At 41.1% G+C, this 16,361-nt stretch overlaps 1 protein-coding gene across 1 annotated transcript; it reads right to left on the bottom strand.

The window, feature by feature from the left end:
- Positions 1-459: 459 nt before the first annotated feature.
- Positions 460-12,156, bottom strand: LOC308089199 (bile salt-activated lipase-like). Its single transcript, XM_080433772.1, has 12 exons — positions 12,019-12,156; positions 8,274-8,421; positions 7,713-7,832; positions 7,330-7,527; positions 6,767-6,897; positions 6,155-6,262; positions 5,798-5,924; positions 4,448-4,634; positions 3,406-3,609; positions 2,592-2,789; positions 1,589-1,699; positions 460-1,243 (listed from the first exon to the last, which is right to left on the bottom strand). The coding sequence occupies exons 1-12, from the start codon at positions 12,076-12,078 to the stop codon at positions 1,177-1,179; spliced, it is 1,659 nt and encodes a 552-aa protein (XP_080289898.1). The 5' UTR covers positions 12,079-12,156; the 3' UTR covers positions 460-1,176.
- Positions 12,157-16,361: the final 4,205 nt, after the last annotated feature.

Raw genomic sequence — 16,361 nt, forward strand, 5'->3', positions numbered from 1 at the left:
TGTGTGTGTGTGTGTGTGTGTGTGTGTGTGTGTGTGTGTGTGTGTGTGTGTGTGTGTGTGTGTGTGTGCGTACCTGTATAGTGTGTGCATGAACTGTTTGTATGCATACGTGTGTGTGTCTCTGTGTTTGAGAGATATTGAAAACACTGTGTTCTCTTGGCATTCGCTTTTATTTATGTATATCTTGACTATATCCACCTGTGTGTGTGTGTGTGTGTGTGTGTGTGTGTGTGTGTGTGTGTGTGTGTGTGTGTGTGTGTGTGTGTGTGTGTGTGTGTGTGTGTGTGTGTGTGTGTGTGTGTGTGTGTGTGTGTGTGTGTGTGTGTGTGTGTGTGTGTGTGTGTGTGTGTGTGTGTGTGTGTGTGTGTGTAAGTGTGTAAGTGTGTGTGTGTAAGTGTGTGTACCAGTTTGGCTGTTGGAAAGGAGATGGCTTAGGGAAATGAAGCATCCAGTCACATATACATCTGTATAATGTTTAATAGACAACAATGACACACATTCACTATAGTGGTTCTGTTGTTCTGATGTTGTCTTGTTGGAGAAATCTGATTCGATGTGGTTTCTCTGTTTAGACAACTGTTATGACCAGATCAGTAGAACAGGTTTGAATAGAAGACAGTAGAACAGAGTAGATCAGCCATATAGGACACAGAGAGCAAATTCATCCCTTTGTGCTGCCGTTTAAAGAAGTGGTTCTCAAAGTGGGGTCCGGGGACCCCCAGGGGTCCTTGGGGGGTTGTTCCAGGGGGTCCCCAGCTAAATGATTGGTAACTGAGTGAACAAATGGAACCAAATGGATCCGTAAGGGTCCATTTGGTTCCCTTTGTTCACTCTCAGAGTTATGGGCGGTCCATGGTCTTATCTATACTAAACAGGGAGTCCTTGAAATGAAAACCGGGAAAGCATCTGTGTCTTTTTAGATTTTTGCGTTGGCTATTCAAAAATAGCAGATATACAAAGCTCACAACGCGTCACATCCTGCAGCGCTGCAAGCTTGTGCATCTGCTATTTTTGAAAAATCTTTAAAGTGTGAGAACTACTGATTTAGAAGGCATTTGTAGTATCGACCTCAGGTCTTAAAGGGTTTTAAGAACCGCTGGATTAAAGATACCCTAAGGCCTCTATCTGTTCTTGTTGCTGTTGTAGATTGTTGTTGTTGTTATCATGTTGGTGTAGTTAGACTGAGGGCAGAGCGTTGTAGGTGGTCGTCCAGTAACGAACATACTCTGCTCTCATGTCGTTTCTGTGGAGGATTACAGATGATTACTGTATGAAAGCAAGAAATATAAATCTAATGTAGAAATAGATTAATAAAGATCTTGAAATGTGATGACAGTGAGTTCGATATACATGGAACTCATTGGTCTAAGCCGGGACTAAAGGTCCTTAGCCTGGTTACAGACGAATCTGCCATTGCAAAATTGCATTGCACTTTAGCCCTCGGCAGATGTGTCGTGTGATATTGTCTGGCCACGCGAGGCTAAAATGTCCTGGTAGACAGACATTGTTCATTATTGATGGAGAGACATACTGTAGCATTAACCCAATTGATGGGTTCACAAATTTGGTTCTCCAAACAAAGTGTTACCCGATGGAGGACGTCTTGGACATCTTGTTGTTGATGATGAGATGGGGGGGGTATTTTGGGGTGAATGCAGGCCAATGCACTGGAACCTTGCTGTTTCCTCCATTAGGATCACTGCACAAAGCAAACACACACACACACACACACACACACACACACACACACACACACACACACACACACACACACACACACACACACACACACACACACACACACACACACACACACACACACACACACACACACACACACACACACACATACACTTATATTCTGACCACTCCATGTTTGAGTGGTGGTTAAATGTTTCTTAAAGTATATCATTGTGTTCGTGAGAAGTCCACGACTATATTTTTGTCCTTGTTTGTTTAAAGACCTTTTTGTTTGTTATTGCATGAATGCATGTTCGGACACAGGTCTGAAGACCAGAGCAGATTATGGTCGCATGGAAGTACCGTTAAGGGGCTGACACACACTGCAAGCTTATGAGTGGAGAACAGAGGTCCAATAGAACTAGTAGGTCCAATAGAACCATTTTAAAATGAACATCTTCATCAACAAACAACATGTCATATGATGATGATAACGTGCCTTGTTAGTGATGTTGGATTTCCAACTTTGTCTTTACTGGGATAGAGAGTAGTTCAGCAGAGAGGTAAGACAGTGTGGGAGAGACAGACAGTAGGACAGCTGAGAGGGAGACAGTGTAGGAGAGACAGACAGTAGCACAGCTGAGAGGGAGACAGTGTAGGAGAGACAGACAGTAGCACAGCTGAGAGGGAGACAGTGTAGGAGAGACAGACAGTAGCACAGCTGAGAGGGAGACAGTGTAGGAGAGACAGACAGTAGGACAGCTGAGAGGGAGACAGTGTAGGAGAGACAGACAGTAGGACAGCTGAGAGGGAGACAGTGTAGGAGAGACAGTCAGTAGGAAAGCTGAGAAGGATACAGTGTAGGCTGTGTGCTGAGTTTCTCTATTGATGAATTGATAAAGGCCGTTTACCCAGTTTTGGCAAAGTTGGTCCAGTAGGCGATCATGTACTCTGACAGAGTTCTGTGTCGGGGGAAGTAGGCGAGGGGCGTGGCGAACGGTTTGCCAAACAGATACTGGAGTTCCTCTGCATGCTCCGCCCCCACCCAGCTAGGGAACCCTGGGATACGGGTCTCCATGTTAAAGAGGTAGGAGTAGGTCATGGCTCCTCTGAGGGACAAACACAACACGGCATGAAATGAACAAACTGGCCTTCTCCTACACAGTGGAACGGTACATGTATGTATTAGCATATGTTGAGATGATAGTATAAGAAATACGTTTTTCTCACAGACAGAGTTCAACAGTAGAATAATGTTGATTTGATTTGATTTGATTTTGGTAAAAGATATGTGAGCAAAATCACAATACAACTTAAACCCAGGATAACACATCAAACCGTAATGAAACACTTACTTCCAATGTGGTCCTGAGAGACAGAAAGTAGGTAGACAATGAAGAAGGGAGACAGACAGTATAGGACATAGCTGAGAGACAGTGTAGGAGAGACAGACAGTAGGACAGATGAGAGAGAGACAGTGTTGGAGAGACATGCATTGGGACAGCTGAGAAGGAGACTGTTTAGGAGAGACACAGACAGTATGTCAGTAGAGATTGAGACAGTATAGGAGAGACAGACAATTTGAGTTTAGAGACAATCAGACAATCAATTCCTGTGATCTGAGAGAAGTGATGTAACAGAAGTAAAATTGAACAGACCGGAAGAATGAACTTTGAAAAGTAATTTTGGAAACAGGAAAAGATTTTTGGACCAATGGCTGCTGACCTAGAATGACTGGCGTGGAGATGGAGGGCGGTCTGAGTGGGAACCAGGAAGAGGAAGTCGGTCTCGATGTCGGCCACGGTCTTCTTCACGACATCGTCCGTGGGGGCAGACCCCCAGTTGGCGGAGTAGGCGGTGTAGGCGGACTCAATGGCTGCTGCGCCTTTAGCTTTGGTCATCACTGCCAACAGACCTTTCACCTCCTCACTAGAACACAACACAGTAGAATACAACAGATTATAGTACAATACAGTACAATACATAGAACAGAATAAGGGTTGCCTTGTGCTGTGTTGTGAGCTTGTAGATCTACTAATTTCGGTATTTATGTAGGTTGAAAGCCTTCTTTCTTACATTTTTGTTCAGCGACTGTATCAGAGGAATACAGTAATTTTAGATAAAATAAATGGCATAGTGATTTTCAAAAGGGTTAATTACCTATATCTACCAAATGTAAAGTCTCACTGAGTGCTCTTCCACACACTGTTTCAACATGAATGCCAATGAATGGCATTTAAAAATCTACGCTGAGATCTACCAAAGTATACACTGATGTACATAAACATTTGATGAAGACAATCAAGGCAATCTCTGCTAATGGCTGGAAGTCTAAATTGGACTGGTATGGTCCTTTAACTGTTCAGGCCAGATGGGGGTTGGCAGCTACCTCAAGAGGTACTATGGCCGCCTTGGAATTGGACGGTTCCCGGTTCGATACCCTCCTGGCTGCATCTCGAAGTGCCCTTGAGCAAGACACTGAACCCCTAAACTGCTAATCTGCTATTTAGGTTCTGTGAAACGGGCCCCAGTTGGTGGTGCTTTGCATGGTTGATTCGACAATGCATAATGCTTACGTAATGCACATTGTAAAATCTTCTTTGGAGAAAGGCACCATAGGAATGTGTGTGTGTGTGTGTGTGTGTGCGCGCGCGTGTGTGTGTGTGTGTGTGCGTGCGTGCGTGCGTGCGTGTGTGCGTGTGTGCGTGTGCACGTGCGTGCGTGTGTGTGTGTATGTGCGTGTGCATGTGTGTGTGTTGTTGCGTACACGCTCGTCGGGATTCTTTTCCTGTTGATGGAAGGAACGTCGACTCCTGCAAAGAAATGTCCATCCATGCTGTTGACTCCGGCCATGTAGTCAAACTCAGCTGCGTTCCCAAACAGAGCACTGGGATGGTCTGGGATAAAATCACCATCTATCACTGGAACGTGTGATATCAGGTCCATTACTGGCCCTAATGGAAGGAAGAGAAATGTTGAGTGAGTTTTTCAGGCATTTAAATGATCATTTATCAACATTAAAAATCTAAATACTAGTTGGATGAATCTAAAGATATTGATATTATACTGTTTTTTAGACTGATGATATGTTCTTGGTTTACCTATGATCCTAGATTACTATTTCTGTGCATTTGATGTATTACCTTGTGTTTACCTTGCTTTAACACTCTGGATGCCTAAATTGTAAAGAGAAAGCTTCTGCTTTGTTTAGTTGTGTACATGGTGCCACTGCCACCTAGAGGAATAAGAGGAACTGACATAAACGTGTCCTGATTGTAAAAGCTGTTGAACTGTAAAGCCTAATTCATAGTGTCACTTGCTACCATTAGCTGATTTTCTCAAGCTAACAACGCATTGCATCAGTGACACCATCACACTACAGTATAAATTATGCTTAACCCCTTAAACCCTATATACTTCCCCAGGGGTCTATGGCCTCTTTCCCCCCCTCTGTACATCAAATCCCTTCACTGAAAATAGCAGATCTACAGTACATGCTCACAGTGGTGGAAAAAGTGCTCGGATATTTTACTAAGTAAAACTATCAATACTGCAATGTAGAAGTACTCTGTTACAAGAAAAGGTCTGGTGTTCAAAATTGACTTGAGTAAAAGTACAAAAGTATTGGTATCAAAATGTACTTAAAGTACCAAAAGTAAAAGTACTGAAATGTTTGAAAATAGCAGATCTACAAGCTCATGCGACACGTTGTGAGCTTGTAGTTCGGCAATTTTCAAATAGCCTATGTATAAAATAGGACTTAAGTGGTTAATATATGTTTTATAATGTATTAATTTATATCTGCAAAGTAACTAGTAACATTTTCAAATAATTGAAGTGGAGTAAAAGCACAATATTTGCCTCTGAGATGTAGTGGAGTAGAAGTAAAAGTATACTTGAGTAAATGTACTTAGTTACTTTACACCACTGCATACTACAGTATAGATAGGCTTAACCCCTTAAACCCTACAGTATATGCTTCCCTAGGGGTCTAAGGCCTCTTTTTTCCCCTCTGTACATCAAATCCCTTCACTGAAAATAGCAAATACATGCTCACAACACAAATGTTCGCCCACAGGTTTGGAATTGCTGCTCTAAGCGGTTGACTCGATGTTACCTTTTCCCATCACAAGTTGAATCAAGTCGATCTTTCCCGCCATGACGACACCAACAGGATCCATCACCTTCATACACGCCAGCATGTCATCTTCATTTGAGGTTTTGCAGCCCAACTTCTTAGCGATCTACAGACATATGTCTCATCATCACAACAGTCTTCCATAGTCTGACTCAACAACACGCTGACATTCACGCAGTGGTGTGAAGTAACTAAGTAGATGTACTCAAGTACTGTACTTAAGTACAAATTTGACGATTTTTTACTTTACTGGAGTATTCACAATTTTCAGAACTTTTACTTCTCCACTACATCTCAGAGGCAAATATTAGTTTTTGTATGTGTGTTGGTTTGTACCTTCTTGGTGTTGGCCATTGGGTCGCTCTGCAGTGCCCACGGACATAGAGCTGTACCACTCTGAGAGATTGCTCTACGGAATAAACCTTTACTATAGGGAGACAGCATCTGAAGACAAGACGAGATAGGGGAAAAAATGGACAGTTACAGTATGTTATTCATGTGGTTAACATGGTTTTATGCACTGGCTCAGATAGATGCAATTTTCAATTAACAATAACTAAATAATCATCACTGATTATTTCATTTGATTGAACGGTTATTCAGATTGACCGGGAGTCAGTGAGTACCAGTATACTTTGAATTGTAATTTCTACTGGAAATAGCTGCCTAGATCAATGGTTCTCAAAGTGGGGTCCAGGGACTCCCAGGGGTCCTTGAGAAGGTTCCAGGGGATCCCCAGCTAAAATGATTGATACCTAAGATCCAAATGAACACTTACCAGTCTGTAACTCTGAGAGTGTACAAATGGAACCAAATCGACCCTTACGGGTCCATTTGGTTCCATTTGTACTCTCTCAGAGTTATGGGGGGCGGGGGGTTTGCGGCCTGGGGGTCCTTGAAATTAAAAAGTTTGAGAACCACTGGTCTAGATAACGCAGGCCTTCTGACCTGGTAGCTAACGCTGGCAGCTCCTGCTGACTGGCCAAAGATGGTGATGTTGTCAACATTTCCTCCAAAGGCTCCGATGTTCCTGTGAACCCAGGAAATGGCTGCGTGCTGGTCCCAGAGACCATAGTTACCTACACACAACACATCAAATACAAAAGGGCTGATCACACCAAGCGCTATAACTATAAATAAAGAAAAATCGCTCTAACTCAAGTGGATGGCATAGTCGACACCACAACTATAATAACGACAACAGTAGTGAAAACTGTAGTTATAGTTATTGTGCTGGGTGTTAATAGCCCATAACAATTTAACAAATATTATGTACCTATTATGTACATGGCACATTAGTATCAAGTTAAGTTGTACCTGGTATCCTAGTATTACATTGTACCTGGTATCCTAGTATTTAAGGTGACTCTCCACCAAACAGGCTATTTAAGACTACAACAGACTACAACTGACGACTGGCAGTCTGTTGGCAAAAGTTGGCATTTAGTTCAGCACAAACTTTCGATAGAAAATAATTTATTTTTTGGGTGAACTGCTCCTTTAAGTTGTACCTGGCATCCGGGAATCTCCGGTACTGAGGAATCCCAGTGTTCCGACGCGGTAGTTCACCGTGACAATGATAACTCCGCCCCTGTCAGCCATCTCCTTGCCGTCGTACAACGAATCGCCCAAAATGGCAGCGTCATTAGACGCTCCCAGCAGGAAGGCTCCTCCAAATAGGTACACCATGACAGGAAGGCTATTGTTAACTACACAGAGAAAGACAAGAGAAGTTTAGTCAGTACTCGACCAAGTCCAATTCTTGTTCCTGAGTCTACTGACACACACACACATCAAAAATGCGTGTGTGCGTGTGTGCGTGTGTGCGTGTGTGCGTGCGTGCGTGCGTGCGTGCGTGTGTGTGTGCGCGCTCGTGCGTGTGTGTGTGTCCTACCGCGGCGTCCCTGGGGGACAAAGATGTTGAGGTAGAGACAATCCTCATTGCCAACTGTCCCCAGCTGTAGCAGATTGACCTGGAGACACCTGTCTCTGTACTTGACGGTCTGCAGAACACCTAGAGACGGCATCACCATCATCATCATCATCTTTATCACCATCATCAACACCACTTTCTACACCACCACCACATCATCTGATCTTCATCCTCATCCTCTCCATCATAACCTTTATCATTATCACCACCACCACCACCACCACCACCATCAAACTAAACGCATGCACACACACACACACACACACACACACACACACACACACACACACACACACACACACACACACACACACACACACACACACACACACACACACACACACACACACACACACACACACACACACACACACACACACACAGTAACACACACAGTAACACACACACACACACACAGTAACACACACAGTAACACACACAGTAACACACACATCATGCAATTTATGGCTGAGAGAGAGACAGGACAGACACAGAGACAGAGTTGTCGCCATGGTGACGTACCTTGCCATCCAGGGTGAGGTTTGGGTTTCTGCCATCTGCCAGGAATATCAGCAAATGGAACGCCTTTAAACATGTCAACAGAACTGAACAGGCCCATCCGCTTGTTCTCTCCTTTCACCGCTCCCCCTTCTGTGTGCACTACACCTAGCTACACACACACACACACACACACACACACACACACACACACACACACACACACACACACACACACACACACACACACACACACACACACACACACACACACACACACACACACACACACACACACACACACACACACACACACACACACACACACACACATACACACATACATACACACACACATACACGGTACACACACACACACACACACACACACACAGCGTAAAGGATAAATGGCTGCACACGGCTTAAATAGCTGTTTTGTAGTTACTATGCATAGTGTGTTATCAGACTGCCCGCCGTTGCCCGGTTATTGCGAATGTCCAGTCCATATATGGGCATATCTGCCCGCCTGCCACAACTAGGCACTTGGTAGGTGCATCAGTGCATCAGTACCTATTTAGGCACTGCTTGAAGCAGTCAACCAATTTAATTGATCTGACTGATTTGAGGAGAAATTGAAATGACTGTAAATGGACATGCTACTTTCGAAGGTTACAGTATGTGGGGGCAGTTGGACACATCAAATGGTACACAGCAAAGAAAAAAGAAGGTAGACTAAAGCGAGATGAAGAATTTAATGGTCAACCATAGCATCTATGTTGTCATCTGTGATGTTTTTTTAATCCTTCTGTCTCTTTCTCATATGATGCATACACAACACCTCTTCTGCAGTCGCCATGTTTGACTGGTTCAAAGCTCCCAAAATGTGTTTTCTTTTATGGCGCAACGTTTCGACCTTATAGGTCTACATCAGACAAATATCAGGATATTTTCCTGATGAAGACCTATAAGGTCGAAATGTTGCGCCATTAAAGAAAATACATTTTGGGAGCTTTAAACCAGTGTGCGGATGCTTTTACCCTTGCTGTACGGCACCTGGCCTAAATACGTACAGGTACAAGAACAAGATATGCACACAATCTCCTCTGTGAACTGTGTCAACTGCTATCTGTCAATAGGAAGCAGTGTGGGGGACTGTGTAGGTCAGCAGAAAATGTTGCCTTATCCTGCCTTCTATAGCGTATTAACCCATTTAGACCTGTTACACCGTTTAAACGTTAAAGCTGGGAAGGCCTCTGTGCCATTTTAGTTGTTGCTTTATATCGCTGTTATCGGGCAGAAACCTCTTATCTCCTTATTCTAAGTTTTTGTGTTTTTTTGTATATTAACGCCCTACTTGATCATACTACAGCATCACATAAAAGCATCAAAAAGTAGCAGATCCACGAGCTCGAAACGCGGCACAAAGCGACACGTTTTGGGCTTGTCGATCTGCTACTTTAGATATTTTTTAATTTGAATCAAGAAAAGTCACAGTTTTGGACATATGAGGTTTCCACCCGACATAGATGATACATATATAGCAACATATATACAGTATATATATTTTTTTTTTAAAGTTTTTCTGAAAACTAAATACGATTTAGAAGGCGTTTTTAGAATCGGCAGATGACAGTGAAGTGACATTTTAAGGGCTTTTAAGATCTTTTTGATACTAGCTGATCTACAAGCTCACAACGCCTCGCGTATTTTCACAATATTCATCTGTGGAAACGAGTTAAACTAAATGTAATGCCTCAACTCCTACATTCCAAGTGCTTGTCAGGGTGGGGGGGTTCAAATTTATGAATATTTTGGGGGGTCGCTGCCTGAAAAGGTTGAGAACCACTGGTGTAAAACATGAATTTCTCCCTGATAAACACCATTCCCTTCCACCTAGTTAACCTGTTTCCCATATTATTTATTGGCATGTGTGACAGCCTGGATAAAACTGTTGGCATGATGATGGACAACTTCAAACACAGCAAAGGTTCCTTTTCAAAATAAAGGTTTTTCCATTTATAGAGGAAATAAAAAGAGTCTTAAAACACCTGACTTTTTACACATACATAAAAGGTATACTGTTCGTACATAATGTACAAAATATAGATTGTGCATTATCCATAGTTGTTTTATTTCTGGGGTATTTACTCTCTGCATTATGCATCACATTTCTGATCAGTAAAGGTCCATGCGGTTACAGTTACGTGCTTTTATTGGGTGCAAAAAAGGGGCCTTAGCATGCTTGACTTTTGAGTATATATTTACATTTGTGCTGTTACAACAAATGCTTCACTCTCTTCACCCCCATAAGATGCTGACTATTATGTCAGTACAACACTACTATTATGTCAGTACAACAACACTACCATTATATCAGTGTACAGCACTACAGTATTACTATTATCTCAGTACAACAATTTTAAATGTAGTCATTTAGCAGACCGTTTTAACCAGAGCTCTCTCCTGTTTCAAGTGCAAGATCAGAGTAAATGAACCCTAGTCAATAAACGACAGGGTAAACGGCCACATAAATAGAGTGCATACAATTAGTGCTACAAAATAACTAGGATTATCTGGTAAACATAAACCTTTGCGTCTGTCTAAACAACATCCAATCTAAATAACATACTTGAAATTTGTGGTCAAGCAAACAGTAGCCTATATGTCTATTATTTATGTCACATAACACATGAACAACAAGTAGCCAACATACATCTGCAAAGTATAAATCATAACTAGCATCTATTGTTTATTGTTTATTAAGGATCCCCATTAGTCTACACCATAGTGGAGACTATTCTTCCTGGGGTCCAGGCAAAGAAATCACAATACAAATCATAAAATACAATCAATGTTAGCAAACAACTGTCTGTCCGAAAATAACAAAAATAATAACAACCTAATCTAATCTAATTTCCTTTATGATTATTGCTTCCTTAAGTTTCTTTTTTAAACCAAATGTATTTCTTGTTAGAGTCAAATGTGGGGCAAGCACATCCCAGTATTCAATGGCTCTGTTCATTACTGTTTTCTTAAGTGCATTGGTTCTGGGCAGAGGTAAAGTAAATTGACCACTTAGTGCTTGTCTAGTATTATAACTCATGTCTCTCATTTGCAGGCAATAGCTGTAAAAAACAAACTGAAGGGTTTCTGTGAGGAACACACATTATTTAAAAACAGAATAAGGCTGCATGCCAGTCTTTCATCCTATCCTATCAATCAAAACAGGCAATAAGAATGTATACAAGGAAAGAGGAGTACCTGGGGGTAAGGTAGTTTGAAAAGGTGAGTTTTCAGACTTAAGTTGTGGTGAAGTGTGTAGCATAATAGTAAATATTCTTTAATGTCCCCGTAGTAAGAGTCGTACATCGACATCTCAACAACAAAATATCTTTCATGTAACACTTTTCTCAAACACACCTTCTGAAAATGGTGACATATTGCACAACCCCATGGCCAACAACCAGTAGCTACCTGTCAGTGTGGAGAATCTTAATGGACACGAATAGATATAAAGGCCTGCCCTGGGGAACCCTGAATCTTCTACCAGAATGTAAGAACTGGAACTCTGGATGGAGCTGTGCCTGTGTCTGATAAATACTGCTCATAGATTGTTGTGATGGACTAATGTTTTCTAACACTCATCATTTTCAAAGCAGTCTGCACCAGACATGCAATCTGTGAAGTTGTCATACCAGCCTGTCATCCCATATCTTAAAACATTGTATAATATTCAAAGACTGCATGGTAAAATAGTAACGGTACTTACAGTAGCAGCAGAAGAAGGTGCTAGCCACATGGCTAACACTCCTATCACAGTGATAAGCATCCTGTGTTCGTGGCTGTTCTGTCTCTTTATGTTTGTCTGTCTGTCTGTCTGTTTGTTTGTGTGTCTGTCTGACTGTATGTCTGTCTTGCCCCCAGGTAGAAGAATGGAATAATCTTTCTTCACCTTTTATATCCAGCAGGGCACCTGGTTGACTCCTCCCCCAGACAGACTGACTCCTCCTCCAGAAAGGATGACTCCTCCCCCAGATAGATACTGTACACACACACACACACACACACACACACACACACACACACACACACACACACACACACACACACACACACACACACACACACACACACACACACAGACACACCTCCTTTGCTGAGGGTGCTCAGTCAGTTACAGTTAATACTGTACTTAAGTATATTTAAAAAAACACCAAAGAAAGTGGAAATAGCGGCACTCCCAAAATGTAATCGCAATACTTAAAGTGATTTTCTTTGGTTAAAATAAGTGTTAAATAGCTCTATATTCTGATAGTAGCCTACTCATTGCTATAGAGTGTTTGTTCAGTAAAAGGAGTCTCCTTGTCTCTCCAGCTCTTTATGAAACAGAAAATGCATTTTCATTTCAGTTTCAGTTTCATTTCCAATTTTATCCAATCAGGATAGAGAACTCAATCAGGATATAGATTAAACAAGTGAAATTGGAAGTGATGACACTAAGAAATGAGCAGGCAAAATTGGAACTGGAACACTATAAAAATTAAGCTTAAAACTCCTGATTGGCTGAGATTTTGACACCTACCGGAAAATGTATTTTCTGTTTATTAAAGAGCTGGAGAGACGGGGAGACTCCTGTTACTGAACAAACACTCTATAGCAATGATTACTATCAGAATATAGTGCTTTAACCTTTTAACAAAATACTTTTTGTTTTAGCCCAAAAATATCACTTACCCTACCTTTAATATGTGCATTAATTTGTTTCTGCATCAGGCTGCAGCAGCCCAATGTAGAAGTATAAAAACAAATTGGTTATTAATTTATCGTGGTTTAAATGATCATATGCTGTAGGCTACTTGGCTCTGATTCAGAAATGGAAGCCTGGGTCGGATCTGGGATCTGTCAGCTGCAAGAATCAAGAATCAACTTTATTGTTACATCAGTGGGTTACTAATTCACTCAGTAAAGAAGTGGGTGGGTCATTTTTGCATAAGCTCCATCATTTTGTTGTTTTCCAGAAAGGGAGAAGAGAAAGGAAGGGGGGGGTGGGCGGGGAGAGGGAGAGCAGGGAGAAAAAAAATCTAATATTAAATAAGCATATTAAAGAGAACATACGCATAGCTTAAGACCAGCAAATACAGTATGTACATGAGGTCAAGCACAAGGTGCGGAAGTGTTAATACATTCCCGGGAGGCCAGTAGGGGCCTACTGGGCCATGGTTATGGGATTATAACCCTGATAACGGGCCCATTCAATGGAATGAGAATGTGTGTATCGGGTGCATAGGGGCATGTATGTGCATGATTAGGCATAAGGTGCAAAAAAAAACACTTAGGGCAGAAACTTTACAGGTTAAAAAAATCCACTTGGCAGGTCAACAGGGAAAGTAAAGTCCGCACATAAGGGGAGAAAGGTTATGTCATTGGATCAAGAGGCAGCTGTGGTATTCCCACCGGAACAGCTTGCTATTCCACATGAAGTTGGCACATTGGTCAGCATATCACAGAAAACACTGTCCAAAAGGACAAGCGGCACTGTCTGTCCACTACACAGTCTGTTTATTCCCTGGACTCTCTGTCTGAAGCATAGACTGTTATAAAAGGATTGTATTTATGAGGTGCATGTCACTTTAGCAGACAGACAGATGGACAGCCTCATTTTGTACCATTCAGAAGTGCTTCTGAAAGCCTGTCAAATCTGAAGTTCTAAAACCTTCTGAGCTTTCATGGTTTCTCAGAACTGTAGATATGTACAGTAAGAGCTGCTCGGAGTGATGGAGGGAGGCTGTTTGAAGGTCATAAGCTACATGGGTAGAAGTCAAAAAGAGATCCAGGCAGGTTTTCAACTTTTGCATAAAAAAATTGTGATCCATGTGCAGTGGTGTAAAGTAACTAAGTAGGCTACTTAAGCACAATTTTTAGGTATTTATTTCTTCAGTATTTACAATATTCAATACTTTTACTTCTACTCCACTATCTCAGAGGAAAATATTGTACCACAATTATATGAAAACTTTTAGTTACTAGTTACTTTGTAGATTTTGATTATTATTAAAAGACATACATTAACCACTTTAGCCCAATATATTTCGGCCATTTGAAAATAGCCGATATACAAGCTCACAATGTGTCGTGAGCTTGTAGATCTGCTATTTTCTAAAGATTTTTTACACATTTTGAACTTGTGAAATGGGACATTCTGCACAATGAGTACTTTCCCTTTTGGTGCTTTAAGTACATTTTAATGCCAATACTTTTGTACTTTTACTCAAGTACATTTTGAATACGAGACTTCCCCTTGTAACAGAGTATGTCTACATTGCAGTACTTAAGTAAAACATGTGAGTACTTCTTCCATCACTGTCCATATGTGAATTTGAACTCAAAATCTCTCACAATCCAGGCAGATCAGACCGAGCAGCAGTCAGAGCAGACCCAACCAATACCGACTTACATTGTCAGTCTAAAACACATGATGATCTACAATGATTGTACTGCTAACACCTTTTTAATTGTATTAGTCATAAGGTATTGCATGGCCCATGCAGATCCTGGTCTCTGTAGAATTACCAGCTTCTACTCCGTCTCTACCCAACATCACTGCGAATAAAACCTTGCAACAACACAGTGTCACATCAAATGTTTGTGTTTGTTCTATGATCTATATCTAAACCAGCTGAAACTCGGTCCAGCTAGGTTGCACAAAACCACACCAATGTAAACAATAGCTCATTCATATAGCAGAGCCCCAAGGTCATTATGAGGACACCTCTCATGTCCCCATAATTCAAAACCCTGTATAAGCACTTAGGAGGCCACCACGAGGCTGCTATCTCTTTTTTTTAATCAAAATGTCCCCATGAGTACGGAAAATGAAGCATAGCGTTACTGTAGTTCATGCAGGACACGGAAGTCTTGCACGCCTCAGCTGTAATAGGCTGTCAGTCAGCTGATGTAAACATCAGCCTATAGCCTCCTATAGGGCATAGCAGTGGCGGCCATTTTCTGGTTCCACTTCAAAATACTCCATGCATTTTTCCCATTGACATTTCCAAAAATATTTATATCAATTCATTAAGCCTAGAATCAAGCCATCCAGGGTCCTGGTGAATCATGACCATAAAACGTTTGATTCTGTGAAAAAACTTTTTTGAAAACGGCAAAACAAAGGGTATTTATTAAATATAGTATATCATATAATTAAATATAAAATAAAATAAAATAAAATCACAGAAAAAAATTTGATTTTTCATATACTCCTTGTTCCTTATGGGTCAAGCACCTGCCTTCAAAAGGTTTGGGGATGTGTGCAACTTCGTTTGATCTTGTGTGTGAACACACCTGCTGTTACACTGTGTGAGGTGGAAAAAGTACTAAATGTCTTTACTTAAGTATAAGTAACAATAATGCGATATATATATATACTTCTGAACTTTTACTTTTAAGTCGATTTTGAATTCTGGACTTTTACTTGTTACGTGTTTCTACATTGCAGTATTGATACTTTTACTTAAGTAGAACATTTGAGTACTTTCTCCACCAATGACGACGGCTCGTCATGTAAACAGCAGGTGACAGCTGTCACATTCACTGACTGGCTGGGTTTTATATATATATATATATATATATATATATATATATATATATATATATATATATATATATATATATATAATATATATATATATATATATATATATATATATATATATATATATATAATGACAGTAATAACAGGTTGTTATTACTATCATGACATTTTCTGACTTAACAACCTCAAAGTAACACCATGCCACGTCCTCTAGTCTAGTGGAGACAGAGACACATAATTCGATAGGTTAGTAATTCCCTTGTGACAGTCGTTTACAGCTACCAATTCGAAAGGACACCACCAATATCGGTGCAACACCGACACATGCAGTCACGAGTGTTTTAATGTGAACCAGTGAAGCCAGCTGAGCTCTTTACTTCTACCAGTGGTCTTCAGTTCTTAAAGAGCACAAACAACAACAACATACATGTTGTCACGTATGTGTTGACATGAAAGTGAACAACGTAGTGGTGTAAGGTAACTAAGTACATTTACTCAAGTACTGTACTTAAGTACAGTTT

The sequence above is a fragment of the Gymnoscopelus braueri genome, assembly GCF_963280865.1.
Source record: "Gymnoscopelus braueri genome assembly, chromosome: 7".
NCBI lineage: Eukaryota > Metazoa > Chordata > Actinopteri > Myctophiformes > Myctophidae > Gymnoscopelus > Gymnoscopelus braueri.

Coding starts and splice junctions, on each gene's coding strand:
- LOC308089199 (XM_080433772.1), bottom strand. CDS start 12,078: ATGCTTATCACTGTGATAGGAGTGTTAGCCATGTGGCTAGCACCTTCT. Junction 4,635..5,797: donor TCAACTTGTGATGGGAAAAG/GTAACATCGAGT, acceptor TCCTTCCATTAG/GGCCAGTAATGGACCTGATA. Junction 2,790..3,405: donor CTCCACGCCAGTCATTCTAG/GTCAGCAGCCAT, acceptor TTTGTCCCTCAG/AGGAGCCATGACCTACTCCT.